We start from the raw sequence: 26968 nt of genomic DNA, 5'->3' as shown, positions 1-26968 counted from the left end.
TGGCAGGTGTGCGCACTGCCCACCTGTGTGGGCGGCCGTTCTGAAAAGGCGTGATTTGGTCGTTCAGACGCCGCTCTGATTGGTTTAGAAACACTCCTACCGGACATGAATGTCAGCCTGGAATCTACTTTCATTCATTTGCCTGAACACAGAGAGCATGTTTGCGCGAATCGTTTTGAGAGAGTTAAATTAATCTGAATAAAAACACGTTTTCAACGTACAAAAATGCCAAGTTACTCACACATACAAACCATTATAAATCATTAACACTTTCAAAATCTAGGCCTACCATTAAAAGTACTGATATCAAAATTACGGCAAGTTACAATAAACAATATTGGCTACCTTAGCTAACACAAATTAAACATGCTGTATTCCAAAGCAATGCTGCTAGCCAATGTTTCCTAAATTCTTTCAGGACCCCAGTTCTAATGAGAAAGAGAAAATTGCAAGGTTGCCAGGCATTAAGCGCACAGCTACCACAAAGGTTCACGCGAGGATATTTCAGCAAGCACTCAGAACCACTCCGTCAGTTTTGCAAATACAGAGGTGTGCCACATTACACTCTCATCTTCGTAAACCAGAGAAACCAAATTTCATACCAGATGTTAAGTAACAGCGCAGCATTTTTACCTCACAGCAAGATGGTTGTGGGTTCGAATCTCGGCTTGGGGCCTTTGTGTGTGGAGTTTGCATGTTCTCCCCGTGTCCGTGTGGGTTTCCTCCAGGTACTGGTTTCCTCCCACAGTTCAAAGACATGCAGGTAGGCTAACTGGTGACTCTAAATTGCCCATAGAGTGTGTGTGTGATAGATTGGCGGCCTGTGATAGATTGACAGCCTGTCCAGGGTGTATTCCTGCCTCTTGCCCAATGCTCACTGGGATAGGCTCCAGCACACCACGCGACCCTGCTCAGGATAAGCGGGTACAGATAATGGATGGATGGATGCACGTTAAGTAACATTTTTACCATTCTACAGTAATTTAAAAAGCTGAAGTCTTTGTGTTTAACATGTCTGTAAATACTAAATTTGTTCTATGTGTATGCTACTATGTAGTAGTAACAGTATGATTAAGTACCATTTTGTGATAAAGTGAACGTTGATTCAGTATATACAACGTAGACCACTAAGTTTTCCATTTATGTGGTTTCATAAACATCAGATTTTTGCTTGCCAAACCTGACCCCAAATTGAAACCACAACATTTTACAGTATTTCACAAGCATGTATTACATAGGTATTACACAGTTGTACACACATAATGTGTGTTATAAGTAATGAAAAATAATAATTATGTACTACAACATACTGTCTGCCTAGTTTAATATGAAACAATATGAGTATCTATTACCAACAAGGCTTTCCATTCAAGGGGCCAGACCTGGAACTGGCAGTGTTAAAAAAAGTCTTCAAATAACTACCCCCATTTACATGAACCTAGAGCTTTCAAAATAAGACACGATGGAAAACAAGGCCATATCAGACCAGCAATATATCAGACAAGCTTAAATATCTTAATTTTTTATTGAATTTGCTTAAGAACATACAAAAATGCGCAGAGATTCGTCTGGGACCTAATGTACAATGGTGAAATAGTTAGAGAAGAGTTCCTCCCCAGAGTTTATGTCTCTCAGAGCCACAAGGACCACACATCTCAATGGCCTGGAAGAGAACCAGAATCAGAGGAAGCATAAGGTCCATAAGAAGCGGATACTTTACAAGCAGAACTTTGCGCGGTTCCTAGATTATTAATGAACAAATCACAGTGAGTTTAAAGTGACATTTCAAAAACCACTTACTTGCTTGTGTCATGCCTGTAATTTACATTTGGAAGGTACTGGCGAAGTTCCAGTGGAAATTTGTCCGGTACGTCAAACTCCTGATAACATACATTTGCAGCCTTTTCTAAAATCCCCAAAACAAGAGAAGGTAAGTGTAAAAAAAGAAAAGAAAAAAGTCAGTGAGAAGTTAAGCGTTAAAATAAATAAGTTGTTAGGTACCACAGCTTTTTGTCAATACAATCTCCCATATGTTCATTCATATCTAGTGCCTTCTGGCAAAAGTGTACTTGCATCTCAAACATCTTTGCCTTCAGTGACAACAGATATGTTTCAAAACTCATTTTTCAGCACTGTCTGCAATGCCTTGTCTTTCAAGGCTTAAGTACAAATATGTATGTGTGTGTGTGTGTGTGTGTGTGTGGAGAGAGAGAGAGAGAGTGTGTGTGTATGTGTATATGAACTGACAGTATTAAAGACAACCAGCTGTTGAAGCTGCAATACACTGCTTCACTGAAGGAGAGGACCGAGGCGGCACTTGCCATTTGAACAGTTGTTCACGTACTGACCCACTGCCAGTGGGTTGTCCGGATTGGCTGTCAACCAGGTGATGTCACTCAGTCTGAAAGGACCCAGCCTGTCCCGACCACTGCACGACCTAAAATATGTGGTGACCTACAGAGGTTAGTGGTGTTAAAATAAGAATGTCTTCCATTGCCCACTTCCATTTTAGCACAAAAAAAACCTTTCAAAACAGCCAAGTTCATCACAGTTGTGATCTGAGCTAAAATATTCAAACAATAATGCAACTCCACAAAGTTAAAGGAACTCTACGATTGAAGGAGGTAATTAAAATTATTTGTTATTATTGTCATTCATGGACTTACACGTTTTATATATATATAGTCTTTTTTGAAATGCAATTTGAGAAGATGATTATTATACGTTAGTAGTATAAGGTATGTCACCTGTACAGACAAGCGTGGAAGGTACACAGGCCTCACAAACTAAACCACTGAGGTCACAAACACATCATATTCTGGCTCCAGGTACACAGTATAACAATTCCTCCTTTGGTTTTACAAGAATGATCTGTATTTACACAAAGTGCTAATAAATATATACAGGAAAATATCAGCAACCCGCCTCTGTAAGTAAAATCTGCAGGAATCAACTTCCCTCCGGATCAAATTCTGTCATCGCTGACTAAAACACTTCACAGTTTCCTTCTTCAGTTCATGAAACCTTCTGTTTGAAATCTGCTTTGATTTAAATATGACAGCTCAAGTGTTGAAACATGACCTATAATCATGTCCTTCATTCACTACAAATCCTTCAGAGGGCATGAACTGTGCCTGCTGACATTACGCTTGTTCCTACCTGTATACGATTTTGGAGATGCCTTTGTCGTTACCGTCGATTAGCACGCCGTCTATACACCGGAACACAAATGGGTTGCAGAGTGACTGGAAAAAGATGGGCTCGTAAGTCTGATACACCGTACCTGTAAATGAGACAGCAAACACAACATTGCTCTGGGAATAATGAGAGTTTGTGTCAACAGAAGGTCATTTCTGTTACTTAAATGGAAAAAATACATCACTTAAAATGAAGAGAATGGTAAATTAAGAACATCTCCCATTTGGTTCCCATTTCAAAATTGCTTACCTAATTTACTATATATATACTGAGCTGAGGCTTTTGTTTATGAACACAATGCAGTTAGGGGTTTCTGGCTATCCAGTGCTGAAGTGGTAGTTTACCATTCTTGACATCAAGGTCATTAATTTGAATGAATGCATTTGCTTGGCTTTCTGAGACTGGCAAGACTAGCCTACCTCCCAGTACACCAGGAACATGAGAACTGTCTCTTCAAATAGGCACATTTTACTGTCAGAGATCTGACAGCAATCCCACAGTGCATTGTGTTTATTAATGAAGGCCAGTTTTTAAAAATGAAGAACAAAAAATGTTCTGGCTATGATATTTTTGTGGTTTTAGTTATTTTTTTCCCTTAGGGCTTGTTAGGTACATAATTGCTATGTATACATTATTACTCATATAAATCCAGTGAACTCATGTTTTCCTGCATGGTAAGTCGCTCTGGATAAGAGCATTTGCTAAACGTAGTCATGTAATGCAATTAAATTTTAATGACACAGCATGTAGCCTATCATTAGTTTCCCGCGAGGTTATAAAACAAAGGTTATGGATGACTCATTTACCGGATTAACTGATTAATAACCACATTATCACTTATAGTGTAATTTACATATTTTGTGAAATCAATGACCTGGAAACTGAACCAATACAAAATAATCATTACCCATTTTTCAAGGAGCTCACGAATTAGGCTACATGGCGAAAGACTCTATTGTCAAATTCAGCACAAATTGCGTGTGTAGACACAGGCAAATAAAACTGCCTGTCAAGCCATTTTGGGAGACTCTGCTGCTCTAGATTAGGAGCCAAAACGTATTGTTCCTCATAAAAACAAATTCCGAAAAGCAGGGAATTTACGCAGGCTACGCCAAGTCTTTAGCCAGCGTTTTCACAGTACAGTTACAGGACAGAAATTAAAGGAAAGTTTCTTAAATAGTGGTGGTTTAAAACAAATCTTTAAGAAGAGATATATCTGACAATATTTTTGTAGTTGTTAATAGCCATTCGTAGATACTCCGTGACCCTGCACTAGAGTAAATGAGCTCTGCTTGTACCTGGATACATGGCTACAGGCGTTCCTTTCGGTACCATTCCCATGGTAACGAATACTCCGGTACCTGCGGACCAGAGTGTGCTTCGCCGTCTATTAATGCAAAATCCAAGTGAGCCGAGCATAACTTCACAGGGGTCCAAATGTCTGTCCAACCTAGTGAGTGACACTGTATTGTTCTGCGCGTTTTGGTACGCAGATCGGGATGACTCTGTGAGCAAGGGCAACAAATCACGTTGTCTTTCGATGTCATTTTTGAACAGATGTCTGAAGAGGCTCTGCAAGGTGACGGCTATGTATTCGTCTGGTACCAACTTGTCCTGGCAGCGCTCTTTCACTCTTCGTAGAGTTCTGTAAACAAAGCGAACAAATAGATGATTAGACCTTCAGTTAGCCAGTGTCTTTTAATACATTTTGACCGTGGATTATGTTTCTTCATTTTGACAAATGTATAGTAGTAGCAACTGTTGCATAGATGTTTTTCACTGCACAATAAAACCACATAGCTTGGAAGCTTGCTAATACTGCTTTTGAAAAACGTCACAACGACCAAATTATAAACGTATTCTGTAGCTATTTGCTACAGCTAAAGTATTCGTTTTGACGACACAGCAAGCTGCCTACTAGCTACTTCGCAGCTAGCGAACTTAGCCAAGTACGCACCAACGCAAATGCTACATCAAGAGACATTGCATGCTAAATAAACGACACATGCCTATGCAGCTTGTATGATGAGAAGTTTAATTCCCTTGTCTTAACTTGTGTGACTGTCTTGACCAATGTCATAGCCTGGCACGGATATTTTTTTTTTAAGATTGGCTACCCACAATAAACAATAGTTAGGGTACCTCTCGTTTTTTCGCAGGTTTACGGCTATCCACGGTACAAATCTGTATTTATAAGAATTCCATTTCTCTTGTAGTGCTTTCAGTAAATGTGCTATCATAACTCGAAAAGGCGGAGGACATTTTCTCCCAGACCTGTAGCGCTTCCGCACAAACTTGGTAAAATACGCTATCGACATCTAGTGGCACCTGGGAGTGGTGCCACTGAAGACTCATCTCTTCAGGCTGCACCTCTCCCCACCCCTCCCTAGCCTACAGTTTAGCTCACTGTACCTAGTTAGGATAATATGATTATGTTAGTGTATCTGGCAGGATTGTTTTTGCCTGATTAGGTGTGATTAGATGTGATTCCAGTGCTAGTTTGTACTTGGTAGGATTCTTGCTTGCTGAACACCTTACTCTACAGGGTTGGAGTCCTGATCGATGTGGTCACTTCTGGCACTACGATCCTTACTTCACTCTAGTGTTTCTTTTGCACCTCTACATCATGAACCAATGCACTTGTTGTACGTCGCTCTGGATAAGAGCGTCTGCTAAATGCCTGTCATGTAATGTAATGTGATATTCTGGTCTGCTTTGCTGGTCACAGAGATGTGAGAGATATGTAGAGGTGAAGGCAATGAAGGGTTTTGGGCTCCGGGTAGGCGAGATTTTGATGAAAATGATGTCACAACATTTAGCAAGGGATAAACGTGTAGAAAGGGCGGTCATTGTAGATTAGATAAGACTGGATCTGTAGCACATGAATTCGTAGAAAACAATGATATTCAGCTATCATTGTTAAAATAGAATATGCATGATCATGGCTGAAGTTCTGTACCACCATAAAAATGTAGCCGGTGTGGCCACTTTCAAATCGCTTGTCCATTACTGACCATGGGTGTAACCATAGCACATGGGGAAAATCGGTATAATGACAATCCACAGAAGCGTTGCGAACAGAACAGTCGCAGTTTCAGAATGTGAGCACGGGAGCTTCTGTCTTGCGCGTAGCGTCATTGGACGAACGGAGCGCAGCGCCGTGACAGGGCGGCGCCTATACCAATGAATGAGCGCAGGGACGCGGAGGAGGCGTTCACATGAAAAATATCGGTCTTGTGTCACAGTTCTGTGGGAGATGGGAGGTGTATGTATTTCGCTACTACCTCGAGTGAGGACGTTTTCTCTGTTTCTAATCATTTCCACATGGATGTCTGGTAACCAAGGAAGGTAAAGGTATCGGAGCTTAACTGGAACCCGCCCTTAAACATTCTATAACGCAGTGACGTCATTTTGTTCGGCATATACTGCTAACAAGCTAGCTAGCTTGCTACATAACCAACGCACACTGTCAGAATGGCAGGCGCCGCGAGCAGCAAAGGTTGTCAGAAGATCAGTGGGTCTCAAATCAGAGATCTGCTTGACGCCAAACGCTTCGTGCTTTTTGACTGCGATGGGGTGATTTGGAACGGCGAAACGGCGGTACCCGGCGCGCCAGAGGTAGTGAGTTTGTTGAAACAACAAGGCAAAGGGGTGTTTTTCGTTACCAACAATTGCACCAGGCCTAGAGAAAACTACGTGCAGAAGTTTTCCAGATTGGGCTTCAGTGATGTCGTGCAGGAAGAGATTTTTAGTTCGGCGTACTGCTCTGCAGTTTACCTGCGAGACGTGGCTAAGGTACAAGGCAAGGTCTTTGTCATCGGGGGTAATGGAGTGTACAAAGAGCTCCAGGACGCTGGTGTGCCTTTCGTGGAGGAAGAGGCTGGTGTATCCGAAGAGAGCATATACGACTGTCCGTTAGATTCGGAGGTCAGGGCGGTTCTGGTCGGCTACGACGAGAAATTTAATTTCTTGAAACTGGCTAAGGCTTGCTGCTACTTGCGGAATGCGGACTGTCTCTTTCTGGCCACAGACCCCGACCCCTGGCATCCGCTCAGAGGTGGAAGAGTCACACCAGGTAGGTTATTCGATTCGCCACGGAATCAGTCAAGTGTCGTGCGTTGCCTGCTTGCATGATGGAGCTGAACTTATTGATATATTAAAAGGAAACGTCAAGCCTGGGCGCACAGCCCACCCACCATCCTATGATAAAGGTTTGTGAGTTACAACATCTGTCACTCTACACTGTTTGCATTTCAGCGTGAAGTAATTCATTATCTGTTGAACCTCTGGTCATTTGACACTTCATGTAGAGAATGAGATATATGCAAATCATAATCACAAATGGTTTATTAATAGTTAGCTGTAAAACCCTTTAACACTTCACGTATTTGTGAGATTTTTACACCTTGATTAGAACGTTCTTAACTGAACATTCTAAAACAATCCCTACTGGTAACTGAAAGAAACAGAGTTCTAGAACACTGACCAAAAACCTACTCTTCAAAGGGTTAACTAGCTGTATTCTGCTAAAGGTGGGGATATGGACAGGGGGGAGCTGATCCTAGATCAGACTATACGAACAAGGGCCCAGGATTGCTGTTATTGTTTTTCTTCTAAATGAAATGCAAGATTCAGCAGTTTGTCCATCGTGTGCCATGGATGGATGTTTTGAAAGGCAAGCAGTGTGATTCAGGCCTGAATACTTGACATTCTTCGGGGATGCATGTCACATAAAGCGTACAGGGGTATGCTGGAAACGCTTTAAAACAAAAAAAAGGTGTCCCGTTCCTCAACGGCGCCGCCCCTAACCTGACAGACGCGGGAGCGGCGCAGGACTTAGGGTCCGCGCCCCCCGTTGACCAGCTGTGTGCGCGTTTGTCGTTCACCCGCAGGTTCCGGCAGCCTGACGGCAGCCCTGGAGACGGCCACCGACCGCAAGGCCACAGTCATCGGCAAGCCCAGCCGCTTCATGTTCGAGTGCATCGCCAGCCAGTTCGGCGTGGACCCCGCCCTGGCCCTCATGATCGGGGACCGCCTGGAGACGGACATCCTCTTCGGGGCCAACTGCGGGCTGGACACCATGCTCACCCTGACGGGGGTCTCCGGGATGGACGAAGCCGAGGGCTACAAGGACAGCGACGCCCTGGAGAAAAAGGACTTTGTGCCAGACTACGTGGTGGACACCATCGCCGACTTCCTGGACGCGCAGGAGGAGGACTGATGCCTCCGTCGAAGCAGGACCGACAGCCAGCGGCGATCACACAGGCAGCCTCCTGCCACGGGCACCCTCTTCCTCCTCCTCCTCCTCCTCTATCTCCTGTATTTCACTGGACCTCAGTCTCTCCCCCACCCACCCCAGCAGTCACATGAACCCTTACATTCGTCAGTTTCAGTCACACACGTGCACGATCCATCTGCAGGGGCGTGGGTTCGAGAGAACGTTTGAGCACAGAGAGCGACCCTTCCATAAGCCAACATTCGAACGTATTCTGTGGAAACTCATCACTGTTTTCATAGTCTAATACATTCCAACAAAAAAAAGCAGCTTTTAAATGTCTTCAGGTCGTGTTTAGTCTTGGGGGATTGTACAAGTGATAAGCCTGCAGTTAAAATCTGCTTATCTCAAATACAACAGCCGGTGTTGTGCTCATTGAGACAATCAACCAGACTAAGCGTACTAGTTGGTGAAATCGTCTGGTGTGATTTCTCACTGCTCTGGCCTGGAAAGTTTGGCCTCAGAGTGTTAAAATAGCATAGATTAATATTCATACTCATGTGCTCCCTGCATTACACAGACCATAATACACCAGAATTCTTCTGCTGAGGCAGTCTGTGACGAGTTCGAAAAAAAAGTGAGCCTACAATGTTTATGACGGGTTGGACATGCCTGTCACTCACAATCAGCAGTTCTGTTTTATAGGGTGAAATTATGCAGGCTCAGACTTCCCCTTTGGAACTGAAGCTTGTAAAATTGAAAAAAATAAAAAATAAATGTATGAAGTCCAGTCGCCAGTCCAAGGCCAGGGCCTCCCCAAAATATTATTTCCTGTTTTTCCACATTTCACCAAAGCATTTACAAAAACATGAGTCTAACAGCATCACAGAAAAAACTGCACTGCCGCTGCTTCGCACTACTGCAAGATATTTCTTATTTGTGGTTAAAATAACCTGTCAAAGGAAAAATGACTACATTATTGGAAATCAGAAAAAAATGATACACTGTTTAAAGTGCAAGCAATTAAAGCAACCACCTTATAACTACACTGTACCTGCCATGTTACATTAACAGAAACACCATGTTGTGCTTAGCAGTGCACACACTCAGAGGAGATAGAATTCCTGTGCGAATAATTAATTCTCTCTCAGCAATGCACGCAAATTGTTAAAAGGCGACTGAGTAGTTTGGGGCGGATGGGCGGCTCGCCTGGTTTAGCTCACTGTTCTAGAATGTGGACGTACCCCAGCGCAGCCCCATGGGGTGACACACTGTTAGCGCCAGCGTTGTCCAGGAGAGGGGGTGAGAGCGTCTCTCTTCGCGCGCTAGCGACCCCTGCTGGTCGCACAGGCTCTCGCAGGCTGCCTGTTGAGCTATGCGTCCAGCGGCTCGCTCAGTTAAGAAATGGCGGCGTCGGACTACACACAGGTCAGAGGAGAGCACAGCGCTCGTCTGAAAGTTGACTGCAGGAGGTTCAGAAACGAGCACTGGGGATGATTAACAACTGGGCCATTCCTAATCGGGAGGGGAAGGGATGGCATAAAAAGGTGATTGGGCAAACCAAGTAACCGCACAAAATACCATATTTATATTTTGGTTATTACTGAAGACATCTGTATGTGGACTGATAGATTGATTTTTATGTACTTGGAGTGCAAAATGTGCCAAAATGTCTCTCGGTCACAGTATCTTTGAACATAAAACGGTTTTTGAAAAATTTGTCAACCGTTTGCAAAGACCAACTAGAATTGATCATGCCGCATAGTACGGGCTTAGCCTAGCAGAACAATGAAATGCACAAAAGACACTGTGGCTTCGCCAACAGCAGAGCGTAGAGGGGAGACTGATTGCAGGTGCTTGAGAACAAAGCTAAGAGCTAAACGGTATTACAAGTGCAAACGGGACTGACAGTACACACCAAGTGAAATAATCATAGGCTTACAAAGTTCACTATGAATCTTTTTTCTTTTTTTTTTAAACTGCTCATTTGCAGAGATGGAAAAAAGAAATGACTGCCTACATTTAAGCCTGTCCATTTCAAGTGTAGCAACTTTGATAAGCCTTCAACTGTACTGTTTTTTCAAATGGTGAAAAAAAAACATTCTTGTACTTATCTGAGGGAATGGTGTCTTCAGGAAATTCAGTGTGATTCAATAGTTTAATATTTGTCTAAAGCATAATTGGTACTTTATTTTTTAAAGGAAGTGTCAACCAGAGAATGTTAATGCTTGCGGGAATGTTTGTTTAAAGTAGGAATGTTTCAGGGGAGAAAAATAGATATCTTCATTGCCTGTGGTTTTCTCTTATGGATAATTTCACAGTACAGTGTCTTGACTTACCTTCTCATCATGTCGACAGTGGGCTGTGGTTTACAATCAGTCCGCAAAAAAGACCTGTCTGTGGAAAAATCCAAAATTTGATGAACAAGAAAATCTTGATATCCTTCGCAATCTTCCTTAGATTCTTTAATGACTGTATATTTCTATAGTGATTGAAAGTATTTCTAAATTTACTAGACACAGTACCTAATTAAAGGAATGCTAAACTGTTTATCTCTATGAGCCTGACGTGACATGAATTAAATCATGAATTATGTTGCCAATGTATATTACTGTATGTAGTAGCCTATTTGCATTTTTAATTTAAACGGACTTGTTTGATTCTGGAGAATTTGTCAGTATTTATTGTCTCCTGGCTGCAAGTGTAAGACAAAATTTATTATGTGGACTTTTTTGTTTCCAACTTACTGGCTTGGATTTTCTCTTTCAAACACGCAGGAGCTGCCCATTGGAATCGTATCAACAGAGGCAGCCTATAACCTTGTGCAAAACAGTCATTTACAGAGGCTTCTAGATTATTCTCCTGGTCCACGGGGTTAGACGTGTCGCTGTCATAGGCAAGGACGACACATACCAGTCCTCTCTTTCAGTCCCTGGCAATTTGTCAGTATTTGCATTAAGTGTTAGAAAATGCAGATGTCACATTTACTGCAGACTCAGTACAGTTCCCTGAGATCTCCACTGATAAGATGTCAAAAACTTAACGCATGGAATATTTTAATAATGAACATCTAGAATATCCAATACACACTTTCATTTGATCTTTCCAAATATGGGCATAGCCCCTCTTAGGTCCTGATTGCATCATTTAATTTCCTGACAGCCAACAAGAATTTAGCCATCAATATGATCAGCCGCGGCATCCTACCGATCCTGGTGTTGGCTTTTATCACTCAGATGTGACGGTACGCTTGAGCAAACACAGGAACGCTTGCATAGATGGCTTCATGCAAGACATTTCTTACACTGCAGGACACAACGCAATTTTCATACAACATGAAAAAATGTAGCCATCAAGTCATAAGCAGCTTTACAAACCCGAAATCCAAAAAACAACGGCAGCTCTATAACCATTTTTAAAGACGAGCTGCAGCCCACCCCCACCACCACCCCCGATTTTAAGAAGTGCCGTTGTTTCTCAGCAGTATTCAGCGGGGCGTCCGAAGTGCGCGAGGCAGGATGATGGAACGGCCCGAACCCTAATTTTGCGCTGTGTGATTAATGAGCTGTGGACTCCTTATCAGTCCCATTTTAACAATAGTGCTCACTGGATACGACACTGAGGAACTCGCGAGGGGACGCCTGCGGCAGGCACACCGTTCAGTGACGAGAAACAGAACCCAGCAGAGTCATAGAAAATGATTCCCACGGACGTTGCAAATATTTGGTCCACACGCACGGTCACTCTGGTCCCCCACGCTGTAAGACAGAAAAAAAAAAGAGTGGTAAATGGACTGCATTTATATAGCGCTTTTATCCAAGCGCTTTACAATTGATGCCTCTCATTCACGCATTCACAAGCACACTCACACAGCAATGGTGAAAGGCTGCCATGCAAGGTACCAATCAGCTCATTAGGAGCAATTAGGGGTTAGGTGTTTTGCTCAGGGACACTTCAACACTCCCAGGGCGGGGGATCGAACCGGCAACCCTCCGACTGCCAGTCAACTGCTCTTACCTCCTGAGCTACGCCGCCCCAGTGTTTTGCCCCCCCGCCCCCGACACTATACATTTCACACAATACCAGAAGCAGTTATGATGGTTCTAGCCCTGATGATAATGACGTACATTCAGACGAACTGCACTGTACGTGAAGTCTCAAAAAGCAGACCTATCACATCAAAAATAGATTTTTCATCTTCCAAGGGCAGGTCAAGAGGCTTCAAAAGGACACTCGTGCTCTGTCCGAGCTCACCTGGATGTAGTCCATCTCTTCAGCGGCAAGCGGCTTCCGCCGGTACCGGGGAGGAAGACTGGCTACGGAGGCGGCGGTGTCCGGGGGACCGGCGACGCGGCTCGGGGGGGCCGTGCTCAGCGGCCTGGGGGGAGCCGCCGTTGGCGCCGCAGGCGGCCGTAAACTGTGGGTGCCGCTCGACTGTGCAGCGGCAGCCATCATCAGCGCTTCCTGAACTAAAACAGACAGAGAGTTCACCTCTAACATTTTCCAAATGCCAAACTGCAGATAAAACCTGGATCGCTTGCTCACAAGATGTGAGCTTAAACACAACAAGGAAAAATGAATAATACTGTACAGTTTGTGGTAAATAATTTAAAAAACAAAGCTCGGCATTTATTACAAATTTCACAATGAAAAAAGTACTGTTTCAGTTGGCAGACCTTCACCGGAGAAGACAGCTTTTTTTATTATTCTCCAAACACCTATGGATTAATTTCTCAGGTGTACAAACCCACAGTAATTATCAGTGTTGATGATACATACAGCAAAAAAAAAAACTCACCGTTAGGCCTTGGAACACCCAGACGGTTGGGGAACTTTATCAGAGGAGAATGTGGTCGCACAGCCTTCGAGGAGGAAAAAAAAATCAATTTATTTCGACACATGGCAAAACCATGTGCTTTTGCCATTTCCAAGAATTTAGCAACATATCTACCACATAACAGAAAATAATACAGTTTATCCATAATTTATCCAATTACATTGAAACACTGCTCAAAGTAATGACAGACATTTATACCATGTGATGGCTGCTTATAGTGTTGCGAACACATTTCCCGGGAAGATAGTTTCGTAAATATGGTGACCAGCTGATGTACGATCAACCACTCCACACTAACTGGTCAAAGCCAGTATTTGCACTAAATTATTAGAAATTCTAGCCCTAACTGACCAGTGATTATTAACCTCACATACCAGTCCTGTGTCACCAGAGTCTCACTCAAACTCACAGCTAGCTGGTAAGCAAGGCTATTTTGTATGTAATGTGCAATTAACTTCCTATTTCTAACTATACGGTAACGAACATAGCTAATTTATGCAATCACTGTCCGTTTCAACTCACATTACTTTAAGCATGCCATTTAATGATAAGTTATACCTGATAGTACGCTACCAATGCCAGAACTAGCGAGATACAAGTTTGCACAAACAAGCTAAAGTTAGCCAAGTCAACACGAAGTGTCCTGACCATGTAGCGGTTGCATTAGCATTAGCGAGCTACACTTTCAAACAAGATAATTTCGCAATGAGCACTACTTCATTGCTAAAGTTCAGTGGAAAGCTAGTGCAATGTAATTAAGCAAAGTGACAGCTAGCCGCGTATATTTTGGATCATACAAGCAATGAATATACCACTTGATAGCTAACGTTAAATCGAAAACAGGGATACCTTGCTTGTAGGCGCTACCTAAATAGCTATGAAATTAGCACTGTAACTCCCTGGGAAGCTAGTTACCATTAAATGCAGCTGCGTAAAAGTTGACTATAGTATTGAATACCGTGCATTACAGTATTAGCTGCTGGTTCAGCTGACTTAAAGTTGTGTATATAACTTGAAATGTAAAGTTCTGTATTGGTGCACCTTACCTGCACGACGACCCTAGCGGTCGCTGCCATTTTGATTACCTTCGACCTTTTCTACAAAAAGTTTTCCCAAACATTAGGGGGCGTAGTGGCGCTCTGGTTTGATGAAGGGCTGGTTCACTTTCTCCGCTATTCATATCATTTCAGTTTTTTAGTGTATGGCTTTGACTGTCCCTGTTTGCATGCAGGGGGGCAAGAAAATATAATTTATGCAACTTCAGAGCAGCGACATTATGCCTTCAGATGTTGTACGTGTATTATTCGTAAAGAATACATTTTATTTTTGGATCTGACTTTTTCCTATGACACTCGCAAACTGAGACCACTGCACTCGTGTGTGTGTGTGTGTGTGTGTGTGTGTAAAATGATGAATAAACACTATTAAAGTGTCCCAATTTTTTTTTTTTTGCTAAAAATATCTTTCTTTTTTTTAAAGCAGAAATTAGATTCTAGGATCATTTCTAATATGCCATCTAATATGCCGCACAGACCTCAGTAAAATAACTGCCTTTTGTCTTCTGTACCGTCTATAATTTTCAACTGTTCATACCTCAGTGATCTTTAATTGAATTTAGCATCTTTGCAATAATTGTCATTATGGTGGTAATGACAGAGATGGGTGCCTTTAATTTGCAGCTAAATTTTATTATTACAAAGAAAAGAAAGAGCCATCAAGACAAGTTATATCTCCAGAAATGACAAAGGAACTTTATTTACAGTGTGTGCATGGTCTGGCACAATGATCTGCATATGCTCTACTAGTTATCAGGGTTCCACTTCTCATAGTGCCAGTTTTGTTGCTTTTCTTAAGAATGGCAATCAGCAGCGTCTTTCAGCCTCTAAAGATGGCAACCTGTGGCATCATCACCATCATGGCAATCTCCAAATCCACAAAATGCAAGGTAATCAATGATGAGTTAAATCAATGAGGACATACAAATGTTGGCCATCTCTGTATCTCATCTTCAATGTATATACATGGCAATTAAGCAGTTTTCAGAAGGTCTGCTTCCACAGTGTTATCAGACATCAAACATTCAAAGAAATGCTTCTCAGTTATCAGTAAGGATGTTCATGCACAGGACTTCTGTAAGCTTTAACAGCCTACATAACATTACATAGAATACATAAATGATGTATGTCTACATCTTATCACTGGTGTCTATGAGTTAACAAGCAAAGAAGTATCGAGGAGGCTCTGCACAGTGGGATATATTTATTGATCTCAGTGGACGAGTCTTTTTTTTCTTGAAGAAATCAAGTGTTGCTCAATGACTGGCAGGAGAGCTGTAGAGAGACAGAACTTCCTCCCTTTTGCATGCAAGCTGTAAAAAAAGTGGATGGAGTTACAGACCAATAAATGATTCCAAAAACATTCCAAAAAACCTACTCTTCAAAGGGTTAATGTAATATGCTTTGTTTCATCCAGTATCCATGCCTAGATCCTATTTTTGCAATCTTTTTTCAGCCTCAGTATAGACGCTTTCAACGGTAACAACAAAAACAAACGTTACTGCGCATGTGCGTTGTTGTGGCCCTAACTTAACTTCCGGCACACTTCCGCAAACAATCAATAACAGTCCCTCTAGACTATTTCTCATAACAAGCAAAATAAATAACAGTAAATTACGTTAGCTAGCTAGTTATTAGTTAAATCTATGTCTAGCCAGTATTATGTTTTTTTTTAATTATGGTTCAGTATTATTGAGGTTACCAGTCGAAGAAAAGAACCGTTACTTGGCCAAACTCAAAAACAAGTGACAGAAACAAGTATTTCACCTTGCTGAGCATCATACATCATAATAATCCATAACTGTTCTGGGTTACATGCATATTCCTGTGTAAAAAAAAGTGCACTCTTTCTATGATATTGCTTTAAAACGATGATTAGAGACACAAACTGGGGCTAGTAGTGGGCAGCGTGTAGCCAATGCAATTACTGTAGGTTATTTATTTGTATAGCATGCATTGCAGGAAAAACATTGTGACTTGAAAGAATTGAGGAAATATTGGGTAGCATTGCTTTGGAATACATCTTATTTAATTTCGGTGAGGCAAGATAGCCTATATTGTTTGTAGTACCGTAACTTGGCGTCATTTTGATATCAATACTTTTAATGGCAGGTGTAGATTTTGACAGTCTGAATGAGTTATAGATGGTGTATGTCTTGTATGTGTGAGTAACTTGGCATTTTGTACGTTGAAAACATGTTTTTTTATGAGATATTATACACAAACCCAATAATAAACAAACACAGAGTGGAAGTTAACTTAGGTCCAAGCGCATAACCTTGGCAACGCGCATGCGTCCGACGAAAGCGGCTGTATTCAATTGATTATTGAAGCTGTAAAAATTATTTCAGTCACATTTAATATTGTGTCTACCAATTTTTATCAGTATACTTTGTATAATTATATGAATAGGAAAATGCATGCACAACTGCAGATCATATTTTATTTAACCTGTTAGGTAAACTTCTGTAAGTTTTGTGTTACATTTGATAGTCATAAATGTGCTCTTGTGAATAGGTTATTTTTTATCATATAAACATTTTTTGTTTTTGGACCGGCTGTCTACTCACACCACAGCATCTATTTCACAGGAACCACCTTTCTTCTGAATGTCATATTTGTTCACGGTTATGTCTGGAGTAATTTGGCGTGAAGTCCTCACACAACACCCGTATATACCACCTGAAACAGACAAGTCAATTAGGGCGGAAGTTTCCTAACTGTGGTCTGCCCCCTAGTGAACTATGGGAGGGCTATTCAACTTATTTTGGACAACACTGAATTTTTAGCCTCCAGCATTTAAAAATAAATTCAAATAAAATATATTAGAACATTATACATTTTAATGCTCTTGATATTTTAATGCACTGTTGGTTCTCTGTAAACCTCACGTCTTGAGAGGTAAATTTAAATGTTATAAACTATGTTAGAATCTTGTGACATCTTGTGAGGTTAATTTAAATGTGTCTTTGGTTATTAGACCTTTTTGGTACAATAGTAGCATAACGGTGGTCTGCTAAGACTGGTTTTTCTTGTGGTGCAGTGGGGTGCAGTTTGGAAACTGCTGGGTTGGGCTACGCTCTCTTGTTCAACATGTACTTGTTAGAAGAAACTGGGTGTGACAATCTTAGTCTTGAAGTTATCTTTTGAAAACTTGCCAGATTTTTTTAAAAATCACAAGAAAAACCAATGAAAAATAATTTGCTTAAGGAACACCCAAAAACATGATAAACTGCATGTTTCCCACACACATACAAACACACTTGCTGTTAAATTAAAGTGTATATTATTCTATAAGTACACAGCAGCATGGTCCTGGAACTTTGGATTATAACAAACAACCACTGAGCCCAAAGTTCTCTACACTCAAACCTACCCTACTGACCCTTGACCCCTGAGCATTTGACATGAACGTGCTACACCTCGTCAGTGGAGAGGTGCATCCAGCCTTACCTTCAGAGATGGTGACGGTGGCAAACAGGACGAGGAGAAATGCAGCAATCTTGAGATCCATGGTTCGATGATAAAGCTGGAGTCTCGTCTCAGTTTATATAGGCAGCAGTTAAGCAACACCCTGTTCTTCCCAACAAAGCCTGCCAGCGAATTACTTTAGCACTGGCACCAAAAGACCAAGCCTTGACTGACAGGTCAAACAAAACCAAACTCTCAAAGTGAAAGTGAAGAGATGTAAGCAATTGTTCACAAAGACAACCGTTAGGAACGGGTGAGATTTTTTTTTCTTTAATTTCTTTGTCAACCTTCCTCAACTTTTTACATTCACTACACGTAAAAGCTTTTTTTAAGACCTTGAAATCAGAATCTCTATATTTTACCAAGTAGAAGAGACATGATTTGATTTGCATATGCTTTGTCTTAGTAATAAAAATGAACAAAAATTAACAAAAATGTTCATACATAAGAACACAGGAACAAGATTTTTCGTGTGCCGTCAGCTGAGACCAGGGGTGTCCGATCTTATCCGAAAAGGACCGCTGTAGGCGCAGGTTTTATGCAAGCCCAGCAGAACAGCTCCCAATTCAACGTATCGAGGTCCTGACGGAAGACCATGCTTAGTTAATTCACTGAATCAGGGGTCATAGTGCTGGGCTAAAACAAACACCTGCACCCACACCAGCCCATTATAGATAACATTGGATACCCCTACTCGAGAGTATTCAGAATTGCATCGCCACCCCACCCCCAGTGTCTCAGCCTCTGCTATATCCCCTAACAATCCATTCCATTCACTGTCAACTCCCTTTGTTGAAAAAGCTTCCAGCTTTCTGATATCCCAGGACAATATACCTTTAACTAATTTCCACCAATACCTCCCTGACACCACTCAACCTGAAAATCCTTTTTAATTTCTCTGTTAACCCCTCTAATTATTTTTTTGTTTGTTTGTTTTTTAATCAGTGAATTCCACCTTAGTCTCATTCATTTGAGTTTGAACTGACTGAATGTTTCTAAGTCAAGTTCAAGAAACCCAAACTGGACACTAAGCTGAAGAACAACCTCAGTCAGTCAGTCTCTTTGATTTTTATTCTAATTTTTTCTGTAACACAATATTTTCTGCATACACATGCAATTCCACATTTATTAAACCCCATATTTATTACAGCCTGACTACAACAGAAGTTGTTGTTAAATGGGCTGACTGGATCCAGAATGTAGCAAGACTGAAAATTGAAAACATTCCCTCAGCAATGGACAGCAACTCAGGTTAATTTTATAAATAATTCCATGAAGCCCATATAAAACAAACAAAAAAGTTTTATTTGGAGCCATCATATATAAAACGTCAACATTTATAATTTACAATTAAATATTCACAAAAACACAAAGTACGCACTGTAACACAGAACACCCTTAAATTAAAATATCAGCCCAATACAATTTTTATTTTGAAAACTTCTAATGACAAGTTTCTCCTCATATTTCACTGACATGGGAAAAGTCTTTATTTCTGTGATACAAAAAGTAGCAGCATCGCAGAAAATGGATGAGGCAGTTGCCAGGTTGCCAATCTGAAAAAAAGAGAAAAGAACAGACCACGATTGACATGAACAACACATCCAACCTCAACTATGAATTTGTGGGACCATGTCATTTGTGGCATTTACTGTATATCATGGTTTTTTAAAATTTTTTATTTTTTTTAATTTTTTTTAAACATTCCATTTAAGAAGCAGGCACTATATGCAGAAAACAGTACAGAGCGCATGGAATTTCAGTTTCCACTGAGTGTAGAACTGTGAATGTGTGTGATGCCATTTACCAAACGAAGTAATTTCAATTCCCAATTTGAATTTGAACATCTAGGCACCCACAAAAATCACTCTTCCTCTTAGGAATATGAGAATGTAATAAGTTAGCTAGGCTGTGTGAAGTTCAGAGAGAGAGGGGGAACAATAACATCAAAATATGCAGTAACAATGTAAAATTATGAAGTTATTAAAATTATATATATAAGATTGAAATACAGTATATACTATGTATGTGTGTGTGTGTATGCAATATAACGCATGTCTGTGATTTGCAGTTGTGACAGAGACGGATGATGGAGTGTTAGTGTCTCTCACCAGTGCAGTTTTCCAGGCACCAGGACTCGAAAGGCTACTGATCGTGATTGGCTGCGAAGTGCTGAGAGAGACAGAGGAGAATCAATCAGGACTGAGTGGCAGCCACACTCTGTTACAATCGCCTCGCACAAACGCGCTTATTTCTGATGAGCGAACCCAGTGAACACTTGACCGTTTCCCGTTTGCACTCGAAAGCAGGCAGGGCTTGTGACTCTTGCCTGAAATGAACACGCTACACAGGGGACAGGAACCGTGCACTTCCTCAAGAGACTGTTCACGCTTTGAACTCATGGGAACGTCCTTAAATCAATCAAGCAATCGAGGGGATAAGAGTCACAGTAGTACTAACCTGCACCCAATACATAAACACACAAATGCATAAATACGCCAAACGATTGTTGATGAAATGCAAACACTAGTGGCAATTTCGCAATCATAGTAAGAAAAGTAGTCACGAGCGGGTTCAGCCTAAAAAGCTTCGGTACTTTTGCATGAGACAGCAGGCAAATTATTCTTGAACGGGCAACAGAGCAACTGTTTGGCTTACAAGTGACGACAGGCTTTACTCCAAACCTTAGCAGGCAAGTCTTGAGCACCTCAGGGTTCAGTAATTTATCTTTCACTCCCACAATTAAAATGTGAAGGGATGACAGTAAATGTTCAAAACATCCATGGGAAAGGACTCTTTGTTTTGTTTTTTTACGATATATATATTTTTTAGGGCTTTTTCAGCTTTATTGGACAGAACAGTGTAGAGAGTAAGAATGGAGAGCAAGAGAGAGGGAGAGGCATGTACCAAAGGTCACGCGGTCAGAATCGAACTGCGGACATTGTGGCTCATAATGAGCACATGGTCAGTGGTCTACAGGCTGTGTCACGAGACACCCCCAGAAAGGACACATTTCTGACAAACTTTTCAGAAAAGAACAGCGAGGGCCTCGTGAGCTCGTTCGTTTCAGAAAAAGGCGCATTTCTGAGGTCCTCGTTTCAGAAAAAGGCGCATTTCTGAGGTCTCCGACTCACCTGCTGAATCTCTCTCATGGCCAGGCGAATGGAGGGGTACAGCCGGGGCACGGGCCTGCTCTTGGAGCCGGCCTCGGCTTCGTCCTCGTGCTCCGCACCCTGCGGGTCGTCCCGCCTCTCCCCGCTCTCCGCCCAGAACCGGCGGTCCGGGACCCTCCTCTGGACCGCGGGCCTCTGGTCCTCCGGGCCCGGGTTCTGACCCGGCCGGATGAAGAGCCTCTGAAGGTCCAGGTACGCCCGGTCCGGCCTGGGCTCAGGCTCCTCCCCCCCAGGGGCGTGGCCTCTGTCGGCGAATGAGGGGGACAGCATGAGGTTCTTCAGCTCTTCGTAGTCCGGCTCCTGGTCGCACATCTGGAACGGCAAAAACACAAATTGCCTGTGAGGGACCCTGTATATCTAGGGACCAGTCCATGTGGACCACTGCTCCAAATACAGGGCCTAGCCTGTCAAAACCAAATCAATTTTACTTGTATAGCGCTTTTTACAAACAATCACAAAGATGCCTTATAGAGTAGCAGAAAAAGCAAAAAGAGATGCAAACAGCATATACATGAGGTGAAAAACTCCCACTGGGGAGGAAAATACCTCAAACAGGCGAGAAAAAACTCCCGAATGGGAAGAAATCTCAAGAGGAACCCGGCTATAAAGGGGCGCCCTTCACCCACCCGAGCGATCCCGTGACCTCAGGGCGAGGAAACAAGGCTGGAACGGCCCAAATAAGGCCGGAGCGGGTTGGGGACCACCGCTCTGAATAAAGGGACAGGCCCTTGCCAGGTGGGTCCCAGGGGTGCCCCAGGTGTGTTGAATTTACCTGTCCGCAGGGCACAGTGAGGACCTCCATGAAGGGCTTGATTCCCACGCGGGTGTGGTGCGCCACCAGGTCAGGCAGCGAGGAGTGGGCTCTGTCCTCCCCCAGGATCACGTACTTCCCGTTGGTCTGCATCTCGATCATGTAGTGTCTGCAGCGGTCTTTGCCCCTGTACAGGGGATTACCCATAACTCTCGGCTAACCTTCACACTTTGGGTCACAATATTTCTGCACTACCCCATCATATTTACACCCAACCTCCCATGTTTCCTATGCATTCAGAATATGCTGGTCAAAATAACAAGGGCTGAGTACTGTCCCAGTTCGATTAATTGACTTGTGACTCATCTAAGTATGTTTTAAAAAAAACCTGTCAGGACATGAAGTTGTTGATGAAGTTACTTCATTCAAATATTTTTATGCCAATCACTGTCAGTTACCGTTGGCAAAGGAGCCCTTTTCAGGTCTGTACATGAACCACTGGAGGCAAAAGATTCACAGATAAAAGAAAACCCTGTGACTCTCACTGCTTCCCCCCACAACTGAATAAAGTAAGAAAATACAAGAAGAGAGCTGACTGTCTGCTGTCCTTTTAAATAAACGCTCCAAGGAAGTTGAGGCTATGAGTACGACTAAAACACATAAAGGAAATTAAAACACACAGTCTAATACATGTCACTAACTAATTATATTAATTAATTTGTAATAATAAACAGAATTAATTCATTCTTACACATACAGCTATATAACACAAACCAGAAAACGCTATGCTGCTAAAATTCAGATTTAAATGGTCAAAACGTACGTGCCCTGGGAGCTCAGCAGGTGCACAGTAGTGCACGTGTTCTTCCAGATATTTTTGCCTGGGGAAAACTGGGGCATTACACTACATTGCCTCTGTGATGACTTCAAACGTAAACTTAAATGTAAACATTATGTTAACAGTAGAATACTGCCGGGGCTTGCAGCTGGGTACTGAAGTCATGTCCGGATCGCAGCCCAAGAAAAGCACGACTCCGGCCAGTCGCAGACTTGGAGATGGTTCACCGAGCGGTAGGAACTGAACAGTAGCAATAGCGGCACCGTCCAATCGGACTGCGCCACACCTACGACGCCACCGCGGAAGCCGTCACCCAGCTTCTGCACATGCTCAGTAGGCCAGCATACCTGTACAATAGCGTGTAGCCCTCCCGGCTAGCTGGCATACCTGTACGTTAGTGTGTAGCCCTGCCGGCTACCTGGCGTACCTGTACGTTAGCATGTAGCCCTCCCGGCTAGCTGGCATACCTGTACGTTAGCGCGTAGCCCTCCCAGCTAGCTGGCATACCTGTACGTTAGCGTGTAGCCCTCACGGCTAGCTGGCATACCTGTATTTTAGTGTGTAGCCCTCCCAGTTAGCTGGCGTACATGTATGTTAGCGTGTAGCCCTCCCGGCTAGCTGGCGTACATGTATGTTAGCGTGTAGCCCTCCCGGCTAGCTGGCGTACATGTATGTTAGCGTGTAGCCCTGCCGGCTAGCTGGCGTACATGTATGTTAGCGTGTAGCCCTGCCGGCTAGCTGGCGTACCTGTACGATAGCGTGTAGCCCTCCCGGCTTTGTCCCACACGGATCAGGAAGCAGCCAACGGACTTGTCTGTCAGGAGATCCTCTGCTTGCCTGGAGAGAACACACAATTAAGAGTCAGCGTCGGCAGGGGGTGGGGGGGGCAGGTCTCATTAACTCAGTGAAAACTGACAAGACTGAACTCCACGGACACGGACACCCCCCCAAAGCAATAGACATAGCTTACATTCACTTCAAAGCCCCCCCCCCCCCCAAACAATGTTACCAACATGGCACAAGAATTAATCAGCTCCTGACGATACGTGAAGATACTGGATTATTCTGTTGTTCTATTTTTACTACCCAGGGGATTTGTTTTTGGGGGGAAGTGGGCGGGGGGGGGGGGCGGAGTCATTACTCACAGGAGACAAGAGAAAACTCATTTCCTATGTCCGCTCAGATCAGAGAAGAAGACTCACACAGGATATTTGCAGATTACCTTTGTTTGTGTTACTGAAATCCTCTATGGCTATTATTCTCCTTTATTCTACACACAGTATTCTTCATAAACATACATTGGTTCATAAATCTGGTGTCCCTCATGTACATTCATTCATAAACTATTTATTCATCAACTTGAAAATGGACAGAATTTACAAAACGAAACTTGTGAAGGATATGATTTAAGAAGTTGATGACTGTTAGGATTATGATGATGACAGTAATCGTGAAGGTGGTGATGATGATTGTTGTGAGGTTGATGGTGAGAATAATGATAGAGATGTTAGTGATGATGATGATTATCATCATGTTGCTGATGATGGACAGTGATGGAGACATATATGTGATATGGACAAATGATGATGATGGTGGTTATGCCAAAGATGATGACAGTGATTATGATGATGATGGTGATGACGGAAATGGCAAAGACTACGTCAGAGATTATGATGATGATGATGGCACTGATGTTGACAGTAAAAGTAAATGGTAAATGGACTGCATTTATATAGCGCTTTTATCCAAAGCACTTTACAATTGATGCCTCTCATTCGCCAGAGCAGTTAGAGGTTAGGGGTTAGGTGTCTTGCTCAAGGACACTTCGACATGCCCAGGGCGGGGTTTGAACCGGCAACCCTCCGACTGCCAGACAATCGGTCTTACCTCCTGAGCTATATCGCCCCTCAGTGAAGTGAAGATTATGATGGTGATTAAGATGATGGTGGTGGTGCTGATGTTGATGGTAATGGTGAAGATGATAATGGTGATGTTGATGGTAATGGTGAAGATGATGACAGTGATTGTGACGATGGAGAAAGTGCTGATGAAGATGATGATGGTAACAGTGAAGCTGATGAAGATGGAGCTGGTTATGGTGGTCATAATGAAGATGGCGACAGTGATGTTGATGAAGATGGAGTTGGTTATGGTGGTCATAATGAAGATGGCGATAGTGATGTTGATGAAGATGGAGTTGGTTATGGTGGCATATGAGATGGCGACAGTGATGTTGATGAAGATGGAGTTGGTTATGGTGGTCATAATGAAGATGGCGATAGTGATGTTGATGAAGATGGAGTTGGTTATGGTGGTCATAATGAAGATGGCGATAGTGATGTTGATGAAGATGGAGTTGGTTATGGTGGTCATAATGAAGATGGCGATAGTGATGTTGATGAAGATGGAGTTGGTTATGGTGGTCATAATGAAGATGGCGATAGTGAAGCTGATGAAGATGGAGTTGGTTATGGTGGTCATAATGAAGATGGCGATAGTGATGTTGATGGCGCTGGCAGTGAGGACGGCGGTATGTGAGGGGCGGTGGCAGAGACCCTAACCTGCGCGTGATCATGCCGTGGAACCAGCAGGGGAACGCCCCGTTCCTCACCACCTTCCTGGCCTGGGTCTCCTTGAACCAGCGGACGGTCTTCCTCCGCTTGGTGTGCCTCTCCTTGGCCCGCTCCTCCCCCCCCTGCTGTCCCACCAGGTGGGCCAGGTCACTGTCCACATCCAGGTCATTGTCAAAGGGCATGGCCTGCCAGGAGAAGATCAGGGGGAAATAAACTATCGAGGCCAGGCCTCCACACACAGCTCATAATAAGATATCATCTTCATTGATGTCATTTTCATTTAAATCATGATTACAGTAAGAATGACGACAGTTTATACTTTATACAGAAGACTCAAAGTACCCCAATACTTGTTTTTAATGATGTGTCATATTTATTTTTACTTGTTGCCTGATTTCAGTGCCTTACATAAACCTGACAGGACTTTCAATTTCATCTCAAGGTTTTTTTTTTAATGCTAAACCAAAATTCTAAATAAATAAATAAATAAATAAATAAATACTAAGTTGTGACCCAATCCACTACTGGATTCCAGCCCTTCGCAGAGAAGAGAGGAGACACAAGGCTGTCTGGGACGGGTTAGGTGATTTTGGGCACCACACCTGAAACTGCTTGCTACGCGGCCGGGGGACAGGGGCGAGACGGGGGGCCTTCGGACTCCCTGGCAGGATGGCACGAGGTCTGGGCTGGGGCTTCTTCATCCTCGGTAGGGGGACAGGTGGGGAAACTGGTCCTGGAGCACGAGTGCATGCACACACACACACAGACACAGACACAGACACACACACGCACACACACACACACACACACCGACACACACAAAGAAAACATTCAAACAATGGACCTGTAACCTCTCTAATCTGGCAGTGGTGTAGGATGCAACTGATAGGATGCCAGTTAGTATGCATGTGACCGATATGACTCCAGTTAATGTGTGTGTGACTTACAAAATGCTAGTTAATATGAATGTGACCGACATGACCCTAGTTAAAATGTGTGTGACTGACATGACGCTAGTTAATATGCATGTCACTGATATGACTGTAGTTAATGTGTGTCACTTACAGGATGCTAGTAAATACACATGTGACTGACATGACGCTAGTTAATATGCATGTTACTGACATTACTAGTTAATATGCATGTGACTGATAGGATGCTACTTAATATGCATGTCACGGATACGGAAGGGCAGTGCTAGCATGGGCGGCACACGGGGAGCTCCTCACTCTTGTTCTCTCGCCCCGCGTCCTGACGCTTCTTCATCTCCTCTTCCTCCTCCAGGAGCTGCTGCCTCCTGGCTGCCTCCTCCTCTTGCTCCTCCCTCTCCCGCTGTGCCTGCCTCTGTCTCCGCACCTCCCCCAGCAGCGCCAGGTACCTCCTCCGGCACCTCACCGCCCGCCGGTCTGCAGAGAGCAAACGCTCCCGTTTAAGGAGAGTCAACTATGCACCATCCATCACACAGATCTGCATGTCATCTGTACGGGCTGAAACTGCACGGCCACACTTTGCACTGACTCATACATGTAATATAGAGGTCAGAGGGTCTGTATGCAGCACCTGTTTGTGAACAGGTGCCTGCGAATTAGCACAGTGATGACCAGTGCCTGGCCCTGGGAAGCCACAGGATGCGCTGGTTTTCCTTGTCAATCAGCAAATAATCAGCTGATCGCACAATTGATTCCGCTTTCCAGGATTCTTGGGTCTATATTTGTCACTAATGTGATGGTGACAATGAAAACCAGCAGACCCTGTGACTGTGCAGGATCAGGGTTAGCCTCAGCTTTTGTTCCTATCAAACCACCTCAGGTGGACGTACCTACCAAGTCAACAGATCATTGAAAGCAAAACACACTG

General features: G+C 43.1%; 4 protein-coding genes across 6 annotated transcripts in view; 1 reads left to right on the top strand and 3 right to left on the bottom strand.

Moving 5' to 3' along the window:
• Positions 1 to 1506: 1506 nt before the first annotated feature.
• Positions 1507 to 5515, bottom strand: setd9 (SET domain containing 9). Its single transcript, XM_064309025.1, has 6 exons — positions 5341 to 5515; positions 4497 to 4843; positions 3160 to 3283; positions 2322 to 2437; positions 1801 to 1906; positions 1507 to 1663 (listed from the first exon to the last, which is right to left on the bottom strand). The coding sequence occupies exons 1-6, from the start codon at positions 5436 to 5438 to the stop codon at positions 1576 to 1578; spliced, it is 879 nt and encodes a 292-aa protein (XP_064165095.1). The 5' UTR covers positions 5439 to 5515; the 3' UTR covers positions 1507 to 1575.
• An 878-nt stretch (positions 5516 to 6393) lies between these two features.
• Positions 6394 to 9351, top strand: pdxp (pyridoxal (pyridoxine, vitamin B6) phosphatase). Its single transcript, XM_064307494.1, has 2 exons — positions 6394 to 7273; positions 8091 to 9351. Exons 1-2 carry the CDS (start codon positions 6673 to 6675, stop codon positions 8417 to 8419), a joined length of 930 nt encoding a protein of 309 aa, XP_064163564.1. The 5' UTR covers positions 6394 to 6672; the 3' UTR covers positions 8420 to 9351.
• A 2101-nt stretch (positions 9352 to 11452) lies between these two features.
• Positions 11453 to 14414, bottom strand: LOC135239079 (alpha-ketoglutarate dehydrogenase component 4-like). Of its 3 annotated transcripts, none has more exons than XM_064307497.1 (4): positions 14297 to 14404; positions 13212 to 13275; positions 12668 to 12882; positions 11453 to 12171 (listed from the first exon to the last, which is right to left on the bottom strand). In XM_064307497.1, the coding sequence occupies exons 1-4, from the start codon at positions 14324 to 14326 to the stop codon at positions 12154 to 12156; spliced, it is 327 nt and encodes a 108-aa protein (XP_064163567.1). In that variant the 5' UTR covers positions 14327 to 14404; the 3' UTR covers positions 11453 to 12153. The 3 variants fall into 3 exon arrangements, with proteins under 3 accessions (XP_064163567.1, XP_064163565.1, XP_064163566.1); XM_064307495.1 differs by lacking the exon at positions 14297 to 14404 and adding an exon at positions 13809 to 14077; XM_064307496.1 differs by lacking the exon at positions 11453 to 12171 and adding an exon at positions 12491 to 12583 and having other exon boundaries at positions 14297 to 14414.
• Positions 14415 to 19060: 4646 nt separating this feature from the next.
• LOC135239006 (myosin-IIIb) overlaps positions 19061 to 26968 on the bottom strand; it is a 44746-nt gene continuing 36838 nt past the window's right edge. Inside the window, exons 23-30 of the mRNA XM_064307288.1 lie at positions 26341 to 26517; positions 25714 to 25844; positions 25100 to 25296; positions 23286 to 23375; positions 21722 to 21887; positions 20911 to 21261; positions 19888 to 19948; positions 19061 to 19332 (exon numbers count right to left, since the gene is read on the bottom strand). Of these exons, the coding sequence (XP_064163358.1) occupies positions 19922 to 19948; positions 20911 to 21261; positions 21722 to 21887; positions 23286 to 23375; positions 25100 to 25296; positions 25714 to 25844; positions 26341 to 26517 (1139 nt within the window). The 3' untranslated portion in view covers positions 19061 to 19332; positions 19888 to 19921. The remainder of the gene's footprint in view (positions 19333 to 19887; positions 19949 to 20910; positions 21262 to 21721; positions 21888 to 23285; positions 23376 to 25099; positions 25297 to 25713; positions 25845 to 26340; positions 26518 to 26968) is intronic.

The sequence above is a fragment of the Anguilla rostrata genome, chromosome 14, assembly GCF_018555375.3.
Source record: "Anguilla rostrata isolate EN2019 chromosome 14, ASM1855537v3, whole genome shotgun sequence".
Lineage (NCBI taxonomy): Eukaryota > Metazoa > Chordata > Actinopteri > Anguilliformes > Anguillidae > Anguilla > Anguilla rostrata.
Note: the sequence above shows the minus strand (reverse complement) of the source record. Positions and strands in the feature narration are given on the sequence as shown.

Excerpts from the sequence above, each read along its gene's own strand:
- setd9 (XM_064309025.1), bottom strand. The coding sequence starts at position 5,438 with ATGATAGCACATTTACTGAAAGCACTACAAGAGAAATGGAATTCTTAT. Across the intron at positions 4,844-5,340 it reads AACCTGCGAAAAAACGAGAG|AACTCTACGAAGAGTGAAAG; the intron begins GTACCCTAACTA and ends CTTTGTTTACAG. Across the intron at positions 3,284-4,496 it reads GCCTGTAGCCATGTATCCAG|GTACGGTGTATCAGACTTAC; the intron begins GTACAAGCAGAG and ends TCTCATTTACAG.
- pdxp (XM_064307494.1), top strand. The coding sequence starts at position 6,673 with ATGGCAGGCGCCGCGAGCAGCAAAGGTTGTCAGAAGATCAGTGGGTCT. Across the intron at positions 7,274-8,090 it reads AGGTGGAAGAGTCACACCAG|GTTCCGGCAGCCTGACGGCA; the intron begins GTAGGTTATTCG and ends GTTCACCCGCAG.
- LOC135239079 (XM_064307495.1), bottom strand. The coding sequence starts at position 13,901 with ATGGTCAGGACACTTCGTGTTGACTTGGCTAACTTTAGCTTGTTTGTG. Across the intron at positions 13,276-13,808 it reads CATTGGTAGCGTACTATCAG|GCTGTGCGACCACATTCTCC; the intron begins GTATAACTTATC and ends TCCTCCTCGAAG. Across the intron at positions 12,883-13,211 it reads GGGTGTTCCAAGGCCTAACG|TTCAGGAAGCGCTGATGATG; the intron begins GTGAGTTTTTTT and ends TGTCTGTTTTAG.